Below are 25,124 nucleotides of genomic sequence, written 5' to 3' on the forward strand. Positions count from 1 at the left end.
TTCCTTTTTATTGGTACTCCTATTCTCTATGTAGAAAAATGTATCCTGATATAATTCCAAAGTACCTATTTAGATTTCTCTAGATTAAGTAATATTTGGTAAATTTCCTATAACTTTAGTCTCAAGTCGGAGCAATACATGTCATTTAAATTTAAAAAGAAAATACAGTAACTTGGAAATAGCTTAGAATTTTAACTGCAAATGAAAAAAAATATTGAAACAAGATGACAGAAAAAACTATTCTGGATAAAAGACAGTCTGTCATGTCAATGCATATATTACTAGTTAGGCATTCATGAATTATAAAAACTGGAAGACATGTCTCGCCTTTGTTCTTTTATTGATAATACAGATCTGAATTTGAATCTTATTAACTCAAATAATAATTAATTTGCCTATAATTCTATAAAGAGCTTCTAAGCAGATAAATAGTATAATAAATTTAACTCCAAAAAAGTAGATTTAAAAGCCATTTCCATCCAAAATAATCCAAAAACTCTCAATGAAAAATATAAATAATCTTGGGTAAGGGTCATACTTTTCATGAATCTCAGGGATCTTTTAAAGTAAAGGTCTCTGAGCAACAAACCATTTATTAATATAACACTTTACTGTCTGCAAAGCATTAGGACATGTATTATCTCATCTGAGCATCACAGCAATGTTACAAGACTATCCTCCTTTGAAGGAGGGGAAAATGGCAGTTCAAAACAACGAAGTGCTCTGGCTAAAAATCTGGTGTAAATATATTTCTATGGTGTATTAATGTGTTAATCTGCTAATAAAAACACTGCATGTACAGAAGTATGTCAAAAGAAAGATATAAATCTGGTATTTCATAGATTCTAATAAGTTATTGATTTTCACTAAAGAAATATGTAAACAAAACATTTTTTTCTTCAAGTTCTTTTTACTAAATGGTTTCTGATGAGTCAACTTCTCTTGCCTTGTCCATTTCCTCCTTCTTTTCCCTAAACATGTAAGTTTAACATACACACACACCAGTTTGTACTCACATATGCCCTTCTTAAAACACATGACACGTTTTGACAGGCAGGCTGTCATTTGGAATAGCCTGAAAATTGTGCACAGCAAAGTTAACTCGGTTTCTTTCACAGTGTGCTTTAATCAACAATTGCATCAATACCAGTTCTAAACACATTCTGAGTCAAGAAACGTTAACAGGTGAATGGACTAAAGATGGAATTATTACACCTAATATCTGGAATGCATCACTGCACACTGATTTTGACTAGTGGGTACTATATACTGCAACAAAGTCCTATTTTCTGATCTAGCTTTACAAGACTATATTGCCTTAAATTGAAAAATACAGGAGTAACTACAAATACAAAAATGGCATTTTAATATAGTTTGCATACTTTTTATTTGTTTTATTTGGTGTATTTATTTGAATGCTCATTTGGTAATGTTCAAATTAAGGAGAAGGGAAGCTGTGGCAGGCCCACATGGTACTGGGGGCAAGAATTGGTATATTAATGGAGTAAAATCCTTACCTGTTAGAGGGGTACAGGACACTCCAGCATCTTCTTTATGGCCACAGTTATGCTCTCCCCAGGAGCTCTTCGGACATTGCTCAATTGAAAGCTCATTCCCAGTGCAGCGTACTTCATCCAATATAACTGGGCCAGACCCTTCCCCAAAATATGCCTGATGCCATGCTTTGGCAATGCCACTGAACAAATAGAAGAATATAAGGATTCTGGATTAGATACCAAAGATTGGTCTTTTACTTTTTTTTGTCCCTAGTAAAAGTGTTATTATCAATCCCCACTTATTAATTCACTTCATAGGTCATGTATGACTTTCTGTATTTCTTTTTTTGTGCATTTGTTTGTTGTCCTTTATATTTTCAGCTATTACATGTGTTTCAAAGCTAGGTACTCCCCAATATTTATTCGTTAGTAATTGAACCTCAAATTTTTAGGAGGAAAATGGCTATCCAAAATAAAGATCACATTTTGGCCTCCCCTCCTTCTTGATGACTAAGTTTGTTTGTTTGTGGTAAAATAAACATAACATAAAGTTTACCATTTAAAACATTTTTGGTTTATAGTGCATTAAGCACCTTCAGATTATTGTATAATATCACCACCATCCATCTCCAGAACTTTTTCATCATCCCCAAATAAAACTGTGCTCCCATTTTAGACACCTAAGTTTTGTTTTTGTTTTTGTTTTGTTTGAGTCATGGTCTCACTCTGTCACCCAGGCTGGAGTGCAGTGGCATGACCGTAGCTCACTGCAACCTTTAACTCCTAGGTTTAAGCAATCCTCTCACCACAGACTTTTGAGTTGCTAGGAATACAGGTGTATGCCACCACATCTGGCTAATTTTATTTTTATTTTTTATTTTGAAGTGGTGGGGTTTCAGTATGTTACCCAGGCTGGTCTTGAAATCCTGGTCTCAAGCAATCTTCCTGCTGCAGCCTCCAAAAGTGCTGGGATTCCAGGTATGAACCACCGCACCCAGCCATAAGTTCTGACCAGTGATATTTAGGCAGAAGTACCATGTATTACTTGTAGAAGTATCTTTGTGCCACTTCCTCCTCCTGACTGCAAGGATGGCTGGAGCCTAATAAGTTATCTTGGGCCATAGGGTCCCATATTAAGGATGACAGAAGTGCAACCTGGGGCCCTAATGATTGCAGAACCACTAAACTACTCTTGAGCTGGCTACCTCTAGTCTCTTTTCCTAAACATGAAATAAACATGACTCTAAACGTGTTTAAACTGCTGTTATTTTCAGTTCTTTGTTACTCACAGCCAAACCTATTTCTTTTTTGATGTTGCTGTTGTTTTGAGACAGGGTCTCACTCTGTTGCCTCGGCTGGAGTGCAGTGGTGTGATCATGGCTTAAGGCAGCCTTGACCTCCTGGGCTCAAGTGATCCTCCCACCTCAGCCTTTTCAATATCTGGGACTACAAGTGCATACCACCATACCAGTGAATGTTTTATTTTTTGTAGACATGGGGTCTCACTATGTTGCCCAGCCTGGTCTTGAACTACTGCATTCAAGCCATCTTCCCACCTCAACCTCCCAAAAGTGCTAGGATTACAAGTATGAGCCACCATGCCTGACAGCCAAGTCTATTTCTAACAAAAACATCTCTTTACTGAAGTTTATTTGTAGTAAATTTACTTCTCCCGCAATTCAAAGCAATAGCGTATTCTTAAAACCCCAGATCTAAGTGAAGATCATAAACCTGTCAAAGTGATTAATAATTTCAGATATTGCATTTTCAGTCCCTTTTAGGTTTTTAATTTTTAGACTATAGCATTTATATTTTTAGTTTGTTTTTCAATGATACTGCATCTATTCCCCCATTATTTTAGCTGCTCTTTTCTTATAACATTATAACTTGAGAATTTACAACAAAATACATTGAAGAAAAAAAGTGTGCTAAATGGCTGTAACACCCCAGTAATGGTAAAGTGTTAGATATCAATTTTGTGGCTAAAAAGGAGCCTGATTGACTATTTCTGCTAGATAACAAGGAAGTTTCTTTTAAAAGAACACGTCTAAGAAAACAAAAATATCTAAAAGTTAACACCTGTTTTAATATCATTAGAGGGCTGGACGCAGTGGCTCATGCCTGTAATCCCAGCACTTTGGGAAGCCAAGGTGGGTGGACTACTTGAGCTCAGGAGTTTGAGACTAACCTGAGCAACAGGGCAAAACCCCGTCTGTGCAAAAACATACAACAATTAGCCAGGTGTGGTGGCACACACCTGTGGTCCCAGCCACTCAGGAGGCCAAGGTGGGAGGATCGCTGGAACCCAGGAAGTCAAGGCTGCAGTGACCCGTGATCATGCCACTGCACTCCAGCCTTGGTGACAGAGAGAGATTCTGTCTCAAAATAATAATAATAGTAACAACAATATCATTAGAGCAAACGCTTTGGAAATGCTCTATCATCACCTGACTCACTTTCGGTTTAAAATTCAAAGAGTGTGCCAAGAGGAAGGATAAAAGAATATTATAGGAGGTATAGAGGAAGCTGAGGAAAAGAAGATTGCTTAAGCAAAATATTTTCATGGAGTTAACATTTTAAAATTTAGAATCCTGGCACTTGGATCACTATCTGATGTTTGTAACACAGTGGACTCTGAGCAATCTGCCCCAACAAAAATTAAAGACTAATATCTAGAACTAATAGGACAAATGTGAGGAAAACATTTGGAATTCTAACACAAATGCTGATTGGAGTCCTAACACAAAGGAATCCTAACACAAATGATATTGTCAAAATGACAATTTTGTGAGTGAATTTGTTTGTTTTGCTAAGGGAAATGTAATGACAGAACAGAAAGTCATGTCTACTCCAGAAAGAGGCAATAAATGCTCAATTAATAGAATTGTTCCAAATAAAGTTTTCAGTTGTTTCGAAGCATGTCTATATGCCTATAGAAGAGTGCACTAATCATGTATAAATATTTGTGTATTACTATGTCAAAAAGCTTATTTTTTCTAAGCTCAATCTTTGAAGTGGAGAAGTATATGTGGACACAGACTCTGAGCTTCCAATCTGGGCTCTACCTTCAACAAGCTGGGCTACCTTGGGGAAGTTACTAAAACCTTCCAGGCTTAGGATGCAACAGCTGAATACAGGGATGATAACGGCTAACTTGCAGGGTTGTAGGAATTACACTGATGCAAAGTAGGAGCTCAATAAATGCTACTTCACTTCTCTCTTCTGGCACTGTTAAGGAATCCCCACGTACCCCCGACAGTTGATAAATAACGTATTTTTCACTGCTAAACAATTTATCTAAAGACCGTTTAGTATTTAAACAAACACCATAGTTGTTGCTTTCCTTCATCCCCAAAAAGTAAAGTTGGGGGAATGGTAAGGAAGGGAGAATCAATCAGTATCTTAACACTTTCTGGTTTTAATGTTGTTTCATTTATTTATTTATTTTAAAGTAAATTTCAAAGAAATATTTATGGAAGAATTTATGGCCTATAAGAGACTGAACAAATGCATGTATGTGTTATTTTTTATTACAGATTATAAGGTTATGGCCCAGAAGACTATTAAGTAAGCTCTGACTTGCATCACTAAACTTCAGATTTTCCTGTGATAGAGATATATCTAATCAGAGGCAAACATTTTCAAATATTTTAATGCACATAAAGTATTATATTTAAAAAAGTTATTGTGCCAAAATAAAACATTTTGTGCAATTAAAGCACTGACGTTCCTAGAAAAATATGTTTTAAAACAAAATGATCTTGCAATAGTAGTGTACAAGGCTGTGAAAAAAGTTCAACTGTTTTAAAGATCACTTATAGTAGAAAAAATACCCTCTCCCAGAAAAAAAAAAAAAAAGTTCATAAAACACTTACAGTAAGCTGGGCACCGTGGCTCACAGCTATAATCCCAGCACTTTGGGAGGCCGAGGTGGGTGGATCACCTGAGGTCAGGAGTTTGAGACCAGCCTGGTCAATGTAGTGAAACCCTGTCTCTACTAAAAGTACAAAAATTAGCTAGGCATGGTGGCATCTGTAATTCCTGCTACTTGGGAGGCTGTGGCAGGAAAATCACTCGAACCTTGGAGGTGGAGGTTGCAGTGAGCCAAGATTGCACCACTGCACTCCAGCCTGCCTGGGTGACACAGCAAGACTCCATCTTAAAAAAAAAAAAAAAAGGATTACAATAAATTAAACAAGGGAGCAGTTTAACACTCACAGAAAATGAAATTCAAAAGTCATGTAAAAGCTGTAATTCCCAGAATTTGGGGATGGAGGGTAACTGAAATGTATTGTTTGTAATATGTTTATGAATATGCTAATATTGGTTGAAAGACGAAAACTGCTTGGAGTTATGTGCCTGCCTGAGACCTGTGGCTCCTTTTTACAGGGAAGATACAGGACAGGAGGGAAGAAGCCCTATGCCCTAGAGGAGAGGTCAGCAAAACATGACCTGTGCACCAAATCCAGCATGCTATCTGTTTTTATATTGCTCGTCAGCTGAGTGGTTTTTAAATTTTACAAATGCCAGGAAAAATATCAAAATAAGAATATAATTTGTGATGTGAAAAATCAAGCGAGATCCAAATTTTACTGTCCAGAAACCAAGTTTTACTGGAACGATGCCACATGCATTCCTAAGTTATTGTCTGTGGCTGCTTTCATGCTACAATGGCCCAGCTGGATAGTTGCAAAGTCTATGTACTCTCGCTCTTTACAGAAAAAGTTTGCAGACCCCTGCTCTAGAGCAAAGAGATTAATGAAAGCAAATATGGAAACTGACTTAGAGATCACTGAGAGTTGAAGGACAAAATAGGAGACAGGATGACTGATGGAGAAGCCAGATAGGAAAGCTCTAGAGAAAGGCAGATTAACAGGCTTCTTGCATCTTTGCCCTGAGATAAATGTCACCAAAAAAAAAGAAATCAATTTGAAGAAAATTTCAATGAGTATAATTCATTGAGCCATGATTAGGTGCTATAAGGAAACCTGGGACCAATATGGAAGAATATAAAATTGATCCCAAACTCAACAAAAAGATGAAATCCAGATGACTTAAATATAGGGGAAAAAAAAGAAAAGAAAGAAAGGAGGGAGGGAGAAAGAAGGAAGAGGAAGAAAGAGAAAGAGAGGAGGAGGGAGGGAAAGAAGAAAGAAAATAAAGAAAACTAAAAAGTTACTATACTAAAATATAGGAACATAGTTCTTAGTTCTTATAATCTTGGATGTAAGAGAGAATTCCTAGGAAACCCAGAAGTCAGAAAACAAAAACTAAAAAAGTTAAATTTAACCACATACAAATTGAAAACTACCATACAGCAGAACACACCATAATCAGAGTCAAAATGCAAACCAACAAGCTGGAAGAAACATTTGCAACTTGCAAAAAAAAAACCTCCTAGAAATGAATAATAGTAATAACTTATTTTATATATACACATACACATGCACACATATTTCAGTTACAGTTTATTTAAATAAATATGTTTGTATATATATCTAGATAGTTTTTTTTAAAGACAGGGTCTGGTTCTGTCACTCAGGCTGGATTCCAGTGGCACAATCTTGGGTCACTGCAAACTCTGCCTCCCAGGCTCAAGTCATCCTCTCACCTCAGCCTCCCAAGTAGCTGAAACTACAGGCACATGCCACCATGCCTGGCTAATTTTTATATTTTTTGTAGAGACAGGGTTTCTCCATGTTGCCCAGTCTGGCCTCAAACTCCTGAACTCAAGCAATCTTCCCACCTCAGCCTATCAAAGTGCAAGGATATTACTATATTTTAATGAAAGACAAAGCAACCAACTTAAAAATAGACAATAGAGAGGATCCAACTCTTCACAGGAGAAGAAATATCCATGGCCAATGACCACAGGATAAGATGCTCAAGATCACTAGTAGTAAAATTAAACAACAGTGCATGTTTACCTACCACATTTTTGGAGATTTAAAATATTAATATCACTTTCATACAATTTTTAGGCAAAAAGACAACCAACTGAAGTCTTTTTAATTCCCTAGAAAAAGTAACAAACAAACCCTAAAGTCATGCTTTGGCTGAGAATACTCTGATAGGCTGAGAAAGGGGAGCTGAAGTATATTGTGTTTCAAATACATTAATTATTATATGACACACATTCAAGGAAAAAGCAAAAGATCTGGTTAATTGCCTTTGAACTAGGCCCATTCTTTAAAGGAGATTATAAGATAGGAGAGTAGAAGCCCCAAACATTGACTCTGGGGATGCTATGTATTTTTAAATCTTCTCTGAAAACACCGCTTGGTGCAAAGGACATGGTTTCATTCTTTTGTTTTTGTTTTTGTTTTTTGAAGACGGAGTCTCTGTCACCCAGGCTGGAGTACAGTGGCACGATCTCAGCTCACTACAACCTCCGCCTCCCGGGTTCAAGCGATTCTCCTGCCTCAACCTCCCCAGTAGCTGGGATTACAGGGACGTACTACCGTGCCCGGCTAATTTTTGTATTTTTAGTAAAGACGGAGTTTCACTATGTTGGTTAGGCTGGTCTCGAACTCCTGACATTGTGATCCACCCGCCTCAGCCTCCCAAAGTGCTGGGATTACAGGCGTGAGCCACCACGGCCAGTGCAGTTTCATTCTTTTTTATGGCTACATGGTATTCTATGGCATTCATGTGCCAATATCTCTTTATTCAATCCACCATTGATGAGCAGCAATATGGACAAAGCTGGAGGCCATAATCCTAAGTGAATTAACACAGCAACAGAAAACTAAGTACCACATGTGAGAACATGTGGGAGCCAAATATTGAACACACATGGACATAAACATGAGAGCAACAGACACTGCAGACTACTGGGAGATGAGAGGTGTGGGTTGAAAAACTACCCATGGGTACTATGCTCATTATATGAGTCCAGTATACCCATGAAAAGCTGAAAATTTAAAAAAAAAAAAAAAAAAAAAGGGCACTACTTGTGTATTTTATTTTCTTCTTTTCCATTTCTGTATTTTTATTATTTTAATGATACAAAAATGTTTAAAATAAACTACTCAGAATAACCAGCAGAATAAACTTGAGAACAACAACAAAAAACATTCACCAGGAAACTATAATGTAACACAAAATCAGGTTTTCCAGCTAACTTTTTAGTTTATTTAAGAAAATAGTATTTCCATATTCACACATTTCTGCAGCCAGTCACTAGTATTTCCTGGTACTCAGAACAGTGCTGGCTTTCAGGAGAATACCAAAGTAATTGATGACTCTGCTTTTAAAGAGTCATGAATTACAATACTGAGGAAATCAACACAAAACTCGTGAACTGTTCAAGTAAATGTGAATCTGATAAAGCTGTGTGTTCTCTGTCCTTTATGGAAATTATTTCCACGCCAGCCCCAGCAGTTTATCTGTAATAAAATCTGTAGTGTTGCCTACTTTTTTACCCTCTGACAATCTGTAAATAAATTTTTGGGCAGAGGTACTCGGATCTAATACCCTGAGTTATTTTGGTGTAAAGATATTTGATCTACATAATAGCAATCCCCAGTAAACACTTACTGAACTGGTTCTATTTCCAATCCCTATTCAAAATATTCTTGAATCTATTTAGCTCATCAAATTGTATTAATACAAAATTTTTGTTTTTGTTTCCCCCTTACATACACAGAAAAAGGCCAAATAAATGGCACCATCTGACTAACTCAATCCCCAGGCTTAGCTACTGCTTTGAGGTAGACCTAGAATACAGTTAGGACATTCTATTGCACAACATAATTATTTATTAGGTTATAAAACATTGACTCTTTAACTGCAAGCATCAGTTTGTGCCACATCCACAGTTTGTAATCCATGGATGAAAAAACTCCTTTTTAATATCCTAGATTTCTCTCTAGAAAAAAAACCCCGCCATCTCCAATAATGATAGTTCTGTGTATCAAATGCTTCCTGTATGCCTGCACTGGTCTAACAGTGCTTTTAGACATATTAACTCATTTCATCCTCCCTACAACCCAATGATGCTATTACACCAAATTTACTGATAAGGAAACCGAGGCTTAAAAATTAAATAACTTGTCCAACATTACACTACTACTAGATGGTAAAGTTTGTCTGACTACAGAGCAGACCGAAACACTGGGCATTCTTGCAGCCTCCTGGAACGCTGTCAATTGATGACTGATGGCACCTCAAATACAGTCTATCTAAAACACGTTCAGTATCATTTTCTTCTTAAACGTAACTTTCTCTCTTGACTTCCCTATTTCTTTCAGTCCTATATTTGTATTTATTCTTATTAACACCTGACCATTTTACAAATAATGTAACATAAATGAAAAAATCCTAAACTGGGAGCCATAAACCTCAAGACTCTGCCTCCCACTAACAGACTTCAGGAATACTGTGTCATCTCAGTGGGCCTAACTTTCTCAACTGTTAAACAAGTTATCTTTCCTGCTCAATAATTCCATGCACCAGGCTATCTTTGTTGTAAAGTTTATACCAGGGGTGTCCAATCTTTTGGCTTCCCTGGGCCACACATGAAATAGACTAGCACTAACAATAGCTGATGATCTAAAATAAATAATTAAATAAATAAGTTTTTAAAAAGCTTATGAATTTGTGTTGGGCCACGTTCAAAGCCATCCTGGGCTGCATATGGCCTGCGGGCTGTGGGTTGGACAAGCTTGGTTTATACAATGTTTTTTTAAAATTTAATGAACAGTAAAATAAAAGAGCAAAGAAAAAAAAATTTTTTTTTGAAACAAGGTCTCACTCTGTCACCCACGCTGGAGTGCAGTAGTGCAACTGCAACTCACTGTAGCTTCAACCTCCTGCACTCACGATTCTCCCACCTGAGCCTCCGAGTAGCTGGGACCACCAGTGTGTGCCACCACAACCCGCTTTTTTTTTTTTTTTCTTGTAGAGATGGGGGTCTCACTAAGTTGCCAAGGCTGGTCTGGAACTACTGGGCTCAAGCAGTCCTCCCACTTCGGCCCCACAAAGTGTTGGGATTATAGGCGTGAGCCACCATGCCTGGCAAAAAAACAATTTTTAGAGAGTAATTTATACGGGAAGAATTTGTATTCTACTACTCAATAATATGGTTCTATATAATTTTAGAGCAAAAATGTAAAAAGGAAAGCACCCTAAAAGGAAAGAAAGTATCCACAATTTTTAAATTCCCATGTAAATTATGGCACATCCACAAAATAAAATGTGATCTCACAGTACAAAGCTATGCTTTTAAGAGTTTTGAAAGACATGGAAAATGCTTTAATGTTAAGCACATAAAAAGGAACTTTAATGAAAATGTCTCCAACTAAACTTCACTGGGTACATATGCGTTCTCAAGTTATCTAATTTTCTAACATCTGGCTGCCTCCTTTCTCGCTGCTCATCTTTCTCCAAGTTCGGGGTTAATCACATTTAAGTATCTTAAGTATAATAATTCCTTTTGTATTTAGGAAGCTCGCCAGCTACCAAAATATACAGACACCATTAAAAGATGAAGGTCAACAATGACAGCATCTCATAAAGAAACTGTAACTACTACTCCAGAAAAGCATGATGTAGTTTCCCTGAGGGAATTCAACAAAGCAGATAAGACTGAGATGAAATTTGCTTAAGAATGAATCATAAATTGAGACAAGCAACAATTATGTGTCTGCTATCAACCCTGTGCCATTCAAAAACGATCCTCATCTGAAAGTACTTAGCCTTTAAATGAGCAAAACAAATTATAAAGAAGAGTTGTAGAGTACTGCTTTAATGCAAACTTATGAGAGAACTATAAAATCAAGTACAAGAAAGGTAAACGAAGAATGTCATCAGAGTACTTATAATAAAAACAAATCTCTATAAAGCTGGATTGTTATTTGTTACAAGTGCTTGTGGAGGACTTTTGCTTGTATATTTTAATCACTTTTCCAAAGAATCCTCTCATATGAAAAGCAGTAATGAGCTAGTGTTTGAGAAAGGCGTTAATACTTTACTTAACCCATGAGTGTGTTCAACATTAATATGGCCTTCCTTGCGATTCTTTCTATCTCTACATTCTTTCTATGTAACTGACTATCCTTGTCAACATGGCCTTTGTTTAAAAACTGTTTCTATTTAAGTGAAAAAAAATTTGTCTCTCAAGAAAGAACTCTACATTACAACATGAATTTCTATTTTTATATTTTAGAAAGAGAGTCTTGCTGTCTCATCCAGGCTGGAGTATTGTGATGCGATTATGGCTCACAGCAGCCTTAACCTCCTGGGCTCAAGTAATTCTCCCACCTCAGCCTTCCTAGTGGTCGGGACTACAGTTGTGCTCCACCACACCTGGCTAATTTTTTCTTTTTTTGTTTTTGTTTTTTTTTTTTTGAAACGGAGTCTTGCTCTGTTGCCCAGGCTGGAGTACAGAGGTGCGATCTCAGCTCACTGCAACCTCTGCCTCCTGGGTTCAAGCAATTCTCCTGCCTCAGCCTCCTGAGTAGCTGGGATTATAGGTGCCCACCACCACACCCAGCTAATTTTTATATTTTTAGTAGAGATGGGGTTTCACCATGTTGGACAGGCTGGTCTCAAACTCCTGACCTCGTGATCCACCCACCTCAGTCTCGCAAAGTGCTGGGATTACAGGCGTGAGCCACCGTGCCCATCCTATACACAGGATCTGTCTATAGTGCCCAGGCTAGTCTTCAACCTATCCTCCCACCTTGGCCTCCTAAAGCATGAGCCACTGCACCTGGCCATAACATGAATTTTTGGAATCACTTCAATAATTGTAATGTAACTAATATTCAGTGTGTCACTTAAATGTTCTATGCATTTTTCTAAGCAACAAAAGCTTGCCTTTACCTACAGAAATATATTAATAATCAAAAATGCCTTATACCTTAAACTTAGAATAATCCATATTGTAATTGATAATATTAAACATGCTGTTACTATACCTTTAAAGTTCTTAATATTTTTGGCAAAGACATAGGTTTCTTAATAACTCACATGAAAATCAATTAGCACATCACTGAACATGTAACTGATAAGCCAGTGAATCCACATGTATATACACATTAGAGGGTTTTAAAAATATAGAAGTTCATAGATACAGCTAACTAAACAGAAGTTCCAGATAGAGCAATAGTGTTTGATGTTCTGTCACTACCAAATGCTGGTTACTGTGAATGTTTAACAACATCTTTAAAATATAACAGTACCTAATTCGAGCGCCCTTGATAGCCAATGTATATGGTACTTACTATGTGTGCTAACTGCTTGTAGACACAAAACCGTATAAATTAAGAAATACATTATAGATGAGAAAACTGCAACTAAGAGATATTCTGTAGCTTTTCTCAACTCCAAAAGTGGGATTTAAATGCAGGTTTTTCAGAGTCCAGAATGCCCATAATCATATGCTATGCTGACTCCAACAGCAAGCATCAGGAAACTTTGAGAAAATTGCTTTTGAAATTGACACCCAGTCAAAACACTTTTAAAAAATCTTGTCTCAAAAACGTACTTGTTAGTTTTTTCAAAAGAAACCAAGAGGCCGTATTCCTGACCAACCCAAAGTAAGTGATCATACCGTAGTAAACAATGCCAGTAATCATAGCAAAACCTGTTGACACAGGATTTGTCGAGTTTGTTCCTGTCCCACATGTGAACTATAAATTAGCATTTAGGTCCCATAGTCAGTTACAGGGGGATATCTAACTTTACAGTGAAGGATCAGGCTGATGTCACTTAAACCAGTGCTCAATTTCAGCCTCATTTGTGGGGAAAACTAGAGCTTCTTGTGACTCCTGGTGAAATGCAAGATGAGAATACATCACCTGTGATGATTTCCAGACAAAATGTTTGCTTTGATCTAATCAATCTTTAAACCTGAATTCTAATTTTATGAATTACAAGAACCAGAGGAGTAAACTAAATGACACCAGAAGGAAAAAAATGAGACAAATTCAGAAGATGGCACCTTCTCCAAAACAACTGGCCTGGGCTCTTCAACAAGTCAGCATTACGGAAAAAACAAACCAAATCAAACCAAACCAAAAAAACCCAGCAACAACCAAAAACCCAGGCCTTTATAGAGTAAAAGAGACTGAAGGAACATAATACCCAGATTGGTCCTGGACTAAATTCTGCTTCAGACAAACCATCTGTCAAGGACACTGTAGGGGCAACTCTGAAAATTTGAATAAGATGAAGTATTAGACAATATTAAAAATGATTACCAACGATTAGTTGTGATAATGATAATTCGGCTACATAGAACAATGTTCTTATTTGTAAGAGATGCGTGCTGAAGTGTTTATAGACAAAGTGTTAAAATGTCTATATTTTACTTTAAAATACTTCAGAATAACATAGAGTTTTGAAAAAGAGAGCCAATTATTTAAAAAAATTGCAAGAAAATTGAACCGTAAAAACTGTTCAAGGTTCAACAAGCTCCAGTCAAGGATTATGGTTAACTGAACACAATAGACAGGGAAGAACAGGCCTCCCATCATTGGCCCCTCCGTGCTAAATGAAATATTTTTAAATTCTGAAGTAAATGATTAACTAAATGAAATATTTTTAAAATTAAAGAAAATGATTAACTTTTAAAAGATCTTCCAATATAATTTTACAGAAACTTTCAGGCTTGTTATACCCATGTTCAGAATCACTAAACAGAGGGATTAGAAGGTCTAATATTATAATATTCCAGAATAATCCCAACTGAGGCAACCTGGAATGTCGATTTTCAGACTGCTATTTTCATGACATCGGATTCCTTTCCAACCCTACAGGAGAATTATTTCCTCTGTACATTAATAAACATCCTTCGTTCTAAGCACATACCTAACAAGGAAGTGCAGTTCAAAAGTTTAGACAATATTTCCGGACTAGAAGTTAAATTTGAGTTACAAGGTAACAACTAGTGTTTCATCGTATGGAATTTGATTATGTCACTATAGTTTACAGCGCTGGTTACTACCTGGGAGTAACATAAAGACTACTAATGAGAAGTAGTAAAGCTTAGATTCTTAGTGACATAAAATCAGCCTAATTCAGATACAAGCAGGTTAAACCTACAGAGTACATGTAACTGCTCTTCTGGAAGCCTACAGCCCTACTACAAAGATCAAAAGGTAACTTTTTCTATTTGTTCAAGGAAATGTGCAATTTAAACAAACAGCACCTGCCTTTGGGTATGGAAATAATAGATTCAAAAGTTTAAGCAAAACAAAAGTAGTAAAAACAAACCTGAGGCCTAGCTGCCTGCAGATCACCTCTGCATCAGCATCATCCCATTGGTCATCACAGATGGTTCCCCACTGGCCAGCATGGTAGAGCTCCACCCGGCCTTCATGCACACTGCTGCCTCCAACAAGGCGAATGATGGGGAACGCTGGGCCTGTGCAATGTGAAATTAAAAATCAGCAAAACCTATGCATTTGCACTGATTGATAAGATTAGGTATACATTCTATATTTTTTGCCATTCTCAATAATTAATGTTTACTAAGCCACACCAGTGATATGGAGAGATATATATATCTTGATCAATTAAAATATCCCAAATTGAATTATATGAATACAAATAATTCTCAGGAGGAAATGTGTTTAAATGTACTTTTCCCCAACAACCTCAGAAACCAGAAAAGGCACACTCAAAAGCTGCACGTTACTGGAAACGTGTTTGATTTTTATGGTATTATGGTGGTGGCATTGATATTTTTTTATTTACAGTAACTTGAACATTACCAATATGTCATTATTGAGAATGACACTTATGTCTATAAAATACTTCTTTTCGGTATAGAATTATTTATGTATTTGTAGAAATCGGGTCAAAGTTAACATCTAATTCATTATAACAAGTTACTGGACATCATGGCCAGTACCTCAACAGAACAATATTGAAACTTCATTTGGGCATGAATCAGTTCATATCCATTTTCGCTGATAAGGACCACCAAATGTGACTACATTCTCATAATCTACAATGCCCTGATCTAGCCCTTGTCAGACTGTGAACTTCTCTGTCTCGTCTCCGCCCTGGCTAAGACAGCACACTAAGGGACTTCCTATTACATTGCCTAATTGTGTCTTCCTGAGAGTATTTACTTTTATCTAAAATTGTCGCTGATTTACTCTTTACATGTCAATTGTCTCTCTCCTCTTGGCTAGAATGAGGACGGAAATACTGTGTTCCTTTTCACCTATTTCAGGCACCTAGTATATAGAGGCATATAATAATTATTTATTGACTGCCTCAACTGACAAGCAATGTTAAATAAACCTAGAAAAGATACCCCAAACACGAAAAAATAATTGGCAACATCCACTCATTAATTTCTGATTAACAAACAGGTATCAGACATACTCCTTGTATAAGATGCTGTGATCAGTGCTGCAGGGCACTAGAAGGGACACTAAACAGACCCTGCCCTCAAGAAATTTACTGCCTAAGGGCGTAGATAAACAGAGTACAGACAAGAGATTATCAAAAAACCCTACAGTGGTTCAGAAGCAAAGGACCTTACTTATTGTTAGGGGTACTTAGGGAATCACTTGTGAAAAAGCTGTTTTTTAAGAGGGCCAAGATAGATGAGATTTGGAAGTCAGAGATGAGGGAAGCGTGTTCAGGCCACGTGAACATTATGAACAAAAGAAAGAAGCACAAAGCTGAATGTGTCTGGCAAAGAGTAAGGCAGTCTAATTTTACTAGAATAAAGGATGTAATATGATAAAAATAAACAGGCTGGTTCCCTATTATGAAGTCTAATTGTACTTTTTGCCAGACACTAATCATTTATCTGTATGAAATATGTTTCTAATTTTCCACAGTGTAGCAGTCAGTAAACAGCATTTGGATATTCACACTTAAATTCAAATATCATATTTGAGTTTTGCACATGTGCTGCCAAAGCAAGCACTCACATTTGAGTTTTGTAGCAGAAATTTAGATTAGTGACTATCTGCATATGCTGTTTACTTGTATAAGTTAACTAGCACTTACAATTTGTTAATGGATAAAGACAGGTTTAATATACATGGCTGAAAGATGGTAATATAATTCTCACAAATTATGATGTTTATTTTTCCTTTAAAAGTTTGCAAAATACAGAAAAAAATATAGAAAAACATGTATACATTTCTTAATATATTTTCCCCACCTGGTACACTTGGAGAAAACAAAAAAACAAAAATTTTTAAGAGAAAATGTAAAACCATCTAGAACCTAGACTTTAAGACATACCACCTTTCATTTTTCTATGTTGTGTTTTATTTTAAAATGTGGTTTCTTTTTCTTTTTGTATAACTGTTAAAACATAAAAAATACAGAAAAGCACAAGGACAAGATTTAGTTAACAGCCCTATCCTTCCAACAAACGCAAAAATCATTTGAAAGAAAATTCAGTAAACCAATGGACTCATGTTTAGCTTAGAGATAATTAAACTCCCCACATGTTTTCATTTAGATTACTGCTATTTTCTGTATCCAACTTGTAAGCAATCTTCTACTTTGTAAATGTTGGAAGAGCTACAAGTACAGAATGACAAGATGCTAAGTGTAACTCCCAAATTTAACGGATGTATACCAAAGATCTATCACTATCCCTTAAGGTGAACTCTATGTTTGCTGACTTCAGCTATACAACTCCACATTCTCATTTAACCTACCATGAGAGAATCTTTTTAAATTCTCACTTCCAATTTGTCATAACTTTCTATATTTTACATATGTTTATAGATGACCATAAAATTATCTTTGCAAATAGAATGTAAACAGATGTATAGATTATGGAAGGTGGAAGGAGTAAAAAATGTAGATACACATCCTGAAAAAAATTATTATTGTTTTTAAAATTTTTTACTTTACTACTTGAAAAATATTTTATCAATCAGGTTGAGCATAGAGTAAAACCAATAATCTACAAAGAGCAATAAATTATTGGGCCCAAGTCACATCATCCTTGAAGCAGCATTGGATTTAGCAAAAGTAGCATTACCTAAAGGTAGAGAACCAAAAGAAGAAAAGGGAAAACTTACAAGACATCAAGGTTTAACACACGCCTCTCCCAACCAAAAAAAGGATTACAGTTCTCAGAGCATACATCTGGACTATATCCCTCCACTGGCTCTTCTAGTCAATCCAGAGGAATTACTCCAAACTGGGTCTCTCTGTTTTGTGGTAGGAGTTTCCTTATTCCTCCCCCTGATACTTGTACTCAAACAAAAACCACTGTCCTGGGCTGACTGCTACCATTCCAAGTCCTGGGATATCTGGTCATGCTGCTATCACCAAGGAAAATGCAAAAAGGGATACTGTGAGAGTATGGTAGCTTCAGGTTGTGATCATTCATTAAAATATACCATGGTACCCAGAAAACTCTTTCACCATCTTAAAGGCAGTTGTTCCTTCCTCTACTTCCACGAACATAGACATATCTGTATACTGAACCCATATTGACAATTACCACATACCTACTCTATGGAGCTTGGAAGAAGCCCTCATTCAAGCCAACAACCCATTTTTAGGGAAGGTGCTCTCTACAGCCCTAAGAACACTGAAGGCATGATTATATTGCATTACACAAAGTGAAAATATTTTGTTGTATTTGCTGTATTCTATATTTGCTTTCATGATTATCTTCCGTCTTGATTCCATCATAATTTTCCACAACTAAAATATGTGTTTCATATACAATGTATTATACTGTATATATATTACATATAGAGTATATAATATTTACGCAAATTATATAAAATAGAAAATATGTTAAAAATGAAATACTATTGGAAAATCATATGGAATTCAAATTAACTGTACTCATATTGAAGACTAATTAGATGGTAAAATATTTTGACTCAAGACTTACTTCTGTCATTAAACTCTTTAAGGAAATGATTTAACTAAGACACTTTCATCATGTGGAATCATGTTTAAAACATAATGAAAGTAGAACAACAGAACTTTTTTCTTTTTCTTACCACGGGAAAAGCTACACGTGACAGCAGCTGCCATCTTCTGAGGACACACCCCACCCTGCCAGATGTCTTTTTCACAAAGCAGTATATTTTCTTCATCTCCTCGGCAACGGACATTGCTCCAATAAATGGGAATAAGGCCCAGTCCAGAAAACGGGGTTTGTTTTGCTATTCCTTTTCCTCTGGAAGTACAATGAGCAATACTAAGTTTATCAAATGTAGGCAAAATTTTTAATCAAAACATTTGGATTTGAAAAAAAATGGAAGAAATCAACAAAGATGAATATGGAAGAAATCAACAAAGATGAATATGGAAGAAAAGAAGAAAGAAAGAAGAAAAACACAAAATATTACATAAATTCAGGAAATCAAAACATCAGATCACAATGTGGGTTGCCTACCTATGGAATTCTTTTCATCAATCTTGAATAACTAGTTTATGTGCCTTTACCATCAATGACTGATTTAGAAGAAAATGGACAAGTACTGCAGATATAAAAGTAAGGCTTTGTGCAAGAGGTGTGTCACAAGCTTCAGCGACGCTTGGACTCCAGTCTGGACTCAGCTAAAAGTCATGCCAAGCTGCAAGTAACTCGAAGGCTTTGTCTTTTAATGTGCCAAAAGAAAAATCTGGATGCTTGAAGATTGTCTCTCACTCTAACATTCTAGGTTAGCATTTTCAAAATTATTATTACTACATTTAAGCACAATAATATCACGGGAAGCAATCCATTTATAATTTTTAAAACCTTACACTATATATAGTATTTGCTAGCAAGACTTTGAAACCAATTAATAAAATAGCAACATGCATCTCTTTCCTAATACCAGGAGAGTATTTTAAAAAGAAAAAATGAAAATAATAGCATACAGATGGGCTTTGCTTTTAGCTCATCTAATCCACATATTTTTTTAAGTAACCTCTGCTGTGTACAAACTGGCATTAAATTTTAAAAAGATGAAATGCTTATCTGATTAACATGGTAATCTCTACAATTGTCTCCATGCTGCAGCATTCCATCAACCAAACTAAACATTTGGGGTATATCTAAAATGTAAATGTGTCTTCACAGCAATAAAGCTGGGTTTCTCTGATTTTATTGTGCAATTCCTTTTTTTTTTTTTTTTAATGGACTACTGAGACATGATACTATATAAGCAGCTGGATCAGCTTATCTGAAGTTTGTCGAATAATAGTTCACATACTTTCATCAATCAAAAGACTAATAAACCACACAGTAGTTCACACTTCCACTATAGCGTTCTTGTTTCTTTGTATCTCGCAGAAAATTTTATTCCTTTCTGATTTTCTGGGGTAATAAAAGCACAAATAGGTATGTATATAAAGGAAGACATTGACATCAGCCTACCAATTTATTACATCTCTTGCCCTTCAAAGGAAAAAGCATGAAATCAACATTCTTTGTGACCTGCCCACCTGCCAATGTCTGTTTGCCAGACTAAGTATTCATGATAAAAAACAGTAATTAACATTTCCAAGCACCATAACACTTTATAGGCTCTGGCCTTACTCCTTCTTTCATCCTGATTTATATCAACTCATCAAAATAATTAATTAACTTTAATTTACTATGGTAACCCTATTTATTGCTCTAACAGCACCAAAAGCCTAAGCAAAATTTAGGCCTTCAAGCCTTGCCTCTACCCAATACTCATTCCTTACCTTCCTAGTGGGAAGACATGAGAAATGTAGTAAATTAAAGTTCTACTTCTTCATTTTGTGTCATCATATTACCACTCTGATTATTAATGCAAAATACTTGCAAACTGCAAACTTTTTTTTTCAGTCTTTTAGACTGTATTTTTTTATAATAAAATATTTTCCATGCTTTCTAAAGATCTCTGGTGATAAAGGCCAAGAAAAAGCATAAGTTAAGTGTGCTTAGAAAATATAAAGGAGACACAAAAACAAAAGAATAAGAAAAACAAAAAACCTGTTTTCCCAAAAAGAAGCCTTCTGCTCCTGGTGAAACTCTATGGCACAAGGTATAAAAATGCTGGGACTGATGAATTCAAAATATACTGACTTGTTTTAAAGACAGTGCCTAGGGTTACAGTGGAGCCAGTTCCCAGGCTGGCAGCTGTTCAGGACAGCAGGACACTGCCAGAGCTGACAGAAGCTGCCATCTTCTACAGGACCTCCTCAGCACCAAAACCTAAGGCCTGGGGACATCACCACTTCCCCATCAAGGACAAGGGCACAGGTAAGCATTGCCCCTTTCACACACAAATGGAACTTGTGGGTGGATAAAAGCAGAAAGCTAAAATCCAATGTCAACAACCAGCTAAGGCTGTGCTAATTAATTAACTATAATTAGTAATTAAAATAATTATAATTAATTCATTATAATTCTAAGAAATTATAATTTTTAGAATTAAATCCTTGGAATTTGTAAAGGCAAAACTTGCTTCAAATGCCTCTGTATTTTGTTAAAGACAAAGACCAAAAGATGCTTTTACATTTGCCCACTTGGTATTTGCCCATTTCCTAGTTCAGCCCCAGGTAGTAATATGTGAAGTACATTTGCATGTGACAGAATTCATTTCTTCCATTTGGGGGCCCTTTCTTTATAGCTCTTTTGTGAAAAGTGAGAATGAGGAAAGTGACAGTAAGAAACGAAGATACAAGCTTTACAAAGCAATGACCGGCACCCAGCATTATTCTCAGATACTAGCAGACTGATTTGGTCAGGGATGGGTGCACTCACCCCAGCTGCAGCTGGTGACAAATGACTGATGCATCAGAATCATCCCAGTGGCTGCTACAGACAGTGCCCCAAGCTCCACTTGCATATACTTCCACTGTGCCTTCAAACTCATTTTTGCCGCCACGAAGTCGTACTGATCCTAAAGTGGAAAAGAATTCCAAAATCCTTTAATAGTAAATAATCATTTGAACATATTGAGCCAGTCCTGGGTTAACATGATTTTTAAACTTAAGTAGTAAGGGATCCAGGCAGAATAATTTGGCCTCCACTGTGTGTGGCATGTGTTTCTTCCTTTAAGTGAGGATTTAGCAAGTTCCTTCTTTTTTTGTAATTAACATCCTGATGTTAATGCTAATTATATTTTCTTTTTTATCTAGGCAAGCAGACAGTCCTATTATAATTTTTTTCTTTATTCCATTATCTCTTCATCAAGAAGCAACCACTGTAATTTTCAAAGGGGAAAAAGAGGAAGAGTATGACTAATATCAGATCTTGTATTTCAAATACTAGATTACATCACATATGAAGTTTTTATCATTTATTACTTTCCTCTTCTCATGAGGTCATCAATAAGAAACACAGAAACAAAATTAAATGTTCTGCATATGAATTAGCTGTAATTAGCTGTGTTATATCTTCCATTTGATTTTTCATCCACCAAAGAAAAATAAAATGTGTTTTCCGCTTTTAACTTTCAGTAGTACTCATTAAAATTCTTAAGATTATGTCCATAATTTCAAGAAGATGTTCATTTTGAAAATATTGCCTAATGCTACTCTTGGAAAAATAGCCGTTAGGTAGTATGTATAATTGAATGCCCCCTGGAAACTCACCTCCTCTAATATACCACACCCAAAGAGCTGTCCCAAAGTCCACAATTTAAGTCATTCTTTTCCGTCTTTAAAAGAGCCAAGATTTAAATTCAAGCAGCCCTGGGAAAGATAACACTTTGGTCTTATCCCTTAAGTGTGGTTCAAGGCCCTACATTCCTCTTCTCATTGGAACTGGTGTTGGAGCAGGCACTGGGATGCAGCAAGTGGGACAACTGAGCAGAGACAGAATTAACCTCAGACAACTTAAGAATTGCATAAAATTCTGTTTAAAATCACCTACAGTGGTCTTTATTTCATAGGTAAGAAAATTAAGGAATTAATTTTAAAAATCAATCCTATCCCAAAAATCTAGCATAATTTGCATATTTCAAAGTTACTATGTATGGCTTCATAATAACTTCCAAAAATATTAGATTCACAAAGTGCCCATTCATTTCATTTGTACAGGCTTAGTCATCCACCACTATTATTTTCCACATCATCATCCTTTAAAAATGTAAGCATTTAAGAAAAACATATTATATTTCTCATGACAAAAACAAAGTCTCATTTAATTCAAACAAAAGGCAATAATAAATGGAGGCAAACATTGTACAGTACTGCCAAATCCTGACTATTCAGGAATGAACAGGGCATGGGTCATTCATATGACAAATCATCTAAAACTCATTCATATATTCTAAAGCTCTTTAATTCACACTAAGCAAGAGGAAGACCTGCCTAGCTCAGTGAAGTATGAACTACAGAATATTTTTAAGGCAGTATTTCTGAAGAGTTCAACAGATCTTGAATGGTTTTTTATATCACAAAACTTCTTCTACAGAGGTCCACGTAATATTATGCACATCACAAATGTCAGCAGTTTATTTTAGTCAAAGAATTAATTTGTTGACCTCAAGCAAACTTTATTTGAATTGCTATTTAATCTATTATTTCTTTACTAATTCCTCCCCTTAATCACGAAGTTACTCATGTCAGAAGGGCTGGAAGATAGTTCCAGTAATGAAAACAAAGGAAATGTGTACTTATGCACATATGCACATCAAGTGATCATAAGATTTAAAATAGTGCCTACATCAAAAAGCTATCAAGAAGAAATGATGTACACACAGAATCTAAATGATTGAGGCACTTAGAGGTGAGAAGAAGAAAATCCTGAGTAAAGTATAATTATGACCATAACAATATAATGGCAATGATAGAGCTGGAAATAGTTTCCAGGTCAACTATCAGCTGCACCATCATTTTCTCTAACGCTCCAAGCACACTGTGAAAGCCTGGATTCATTTAGCAGTATCTGCTATATGGCAAGAAATGTGCAGTGCTCATCCAATTTTCCTTTAACAAATGAATACAAATATTTGCAATTCTTAAAAGGCAATTTGCATGTCAATGACTAATGAATTCTATGTCAGATTCCACTCGAGGCACAGCCAGTCCTAACGCACACCTTCCTAACAGTGCCCTCCACTTAGAAAAGTGCCCTTTCCTAAGGGCCATAAAAATGTCTATTCTGAGGAAACCATCTACCTAGGGCTCAGAATGAGTATTTATATCATTCTATAAAGCTCAGTTCTTCTAATAATTATTTATTCAAATATGCTCTAAAAGACTAAAAGTTTGAACACACGATTCATTCTACTATAGGAGCCAAGAGAGCTTTCTCTTTGCCTTCTGAAGGTTCACTGACAAGAGGCATATTATTAGGATAAAAGGCGTATACATTTATTTGATCATGGTTTTACGTGACGTGGGAGCCTTTAGAACGAGGACCCAAAACTATAGGGGATATTGCCCATTTTTATGTTTAGGTTTAACAAAGTGTGGACAGCCATGTAGAAATATGATTGGACAAAACAGGTAGGATCTAATCTTAATAGACTGAGTGGGGAAACCCAGTAATGCTTATCAGTTTAGATTTTTCTTGGCCTCTTTGAGTTTTGTTTTGTTTTTTTCTGGGTATGAAGAACCCTCTCTGGAATGGGGGGTCTTATGACATGTAATCAAACACGGTAGGTCAGATAAATTTTTAAGGCCAGTCTTTACACAGAAAACTGGCGCACGAGGGGAGTTGAGTAATATTTTTAGGCTTTATGGCTGACTGTGGAAACAACGCATTCTGGTGTCTATGGCCCACCTTGGGAAAGAGGAATTCTAGTTTCTGTGGCTAACCTCAGGGGAAAAGGAAGCTCCAGTGACAGGAAAGTAGGAAAAGATCAAAGGAAAACTTGTTTCTGAGACTACTTCTGAGGCCTCCGTTTGGGGATATCATTTTCTGAGACCCAACTCTATATACATTTAAGCTAAGCAGTAGTTTTCATTTGTTTTTTGCCTTTATTTTGTTCTTGCTGCATTTATTCTCTTAGAACAGCTGAGGTGGTCAAAATCTTAAAAACTGTAATATATAGCTGGATGCCATCGCTCACACCTGCAATCCCAGCACTTTGGGAGGCCGAGGCAGGTGGATCACCTGGGTCGTGAGTTCAAGACAAGCCTGACCAACATGGAGAAACCCGGTCTCTACTAAAAATACAAAATTAGCTGGGCGTGGTGGCGCATGCCTGTAATTCCAGCTACTTGGGAGGCTGAAGCAGGAAAATCACTTGAACCCGGGAGGCTGAGGTTGCGACGAGCCGAGATCTCACCACTGCATTCCCGCCTGGGCAACAAGAGCAAAACTCCGTCTCAAAAGCAAACAAACAAACAACAAAACAACCTATAACTTATTTCCTTCTACTTATGGATGAAGAAGCTACAGACCAAAGCAACTGAGCAGTTACAGAGCCATGATCAACTATCTCCTAGTTCCCTGCCCTCGTTACTGACCTTCTACCTCCAAACTTAAGCAAAGACCCTGAAATACAATAAGCACCTTTCAAAACTTCAGATATTACTTTATGCATTATACGATGTTAGTATTCACCATCCTACTGAAAATACAGCAACGAATCCACCACATGTTGTATAGAAATAAGCCAACTAGGCAGAGAAGCATAAAGTAGCCTGAAGTTTCTTTACACTGTGGAACAGGAAAGAAGTGCCTTTCTGGTGCTCCTATAGTTGAGGCTGATCCTCCAGTAGAAGCTGATTTGTCCCACAGCTGTACAAAGTTGT

At 36.4% G+C, this 25,124-nt stretch overlaps 1 protein-coding gene across 2 annotated transcripts in view; it reads right to left on the reverse strand.

Annotated features, from left to right (window-relative positions):
- The window catches only part of PRSS12 (serine protease 12), a 73,119-nt gene that overhangs the window by 36,429 nt on the left and 11,566 nt on the right, over positions 1–25,124 (reverse strand). For both annotated transcript variants that reach the window (NM_001128087.3, XM_078001761.1), the window contains 4 exon segments: positions 1,518–1,696; positions 14,718–14,868; positions 18,452–18,630; positions 21,178–21,316. In NM_001128087.3, the coding sequence (NP_001121559.3) occupies positions 1,518–1,696; positions 14,718–14,868; positions 18,452–18,630; positions 21,178–21,316 (648 nt within the window).

Source organism: Macaca mulatta, chromosome 5, assembly GCF_049350105.2.
Source record: "Macaca mulatta isolate MMU2019108-1 chromosome 5, T2T-MMU8v2.0, whole genome shotgun sequence".
NCBI classification, from domain to species: Eukaryota; Metazoa; Chordata; class Mammalia; order Primates; family Cercopithecidae; genus Macaca; species Macaca mulatta.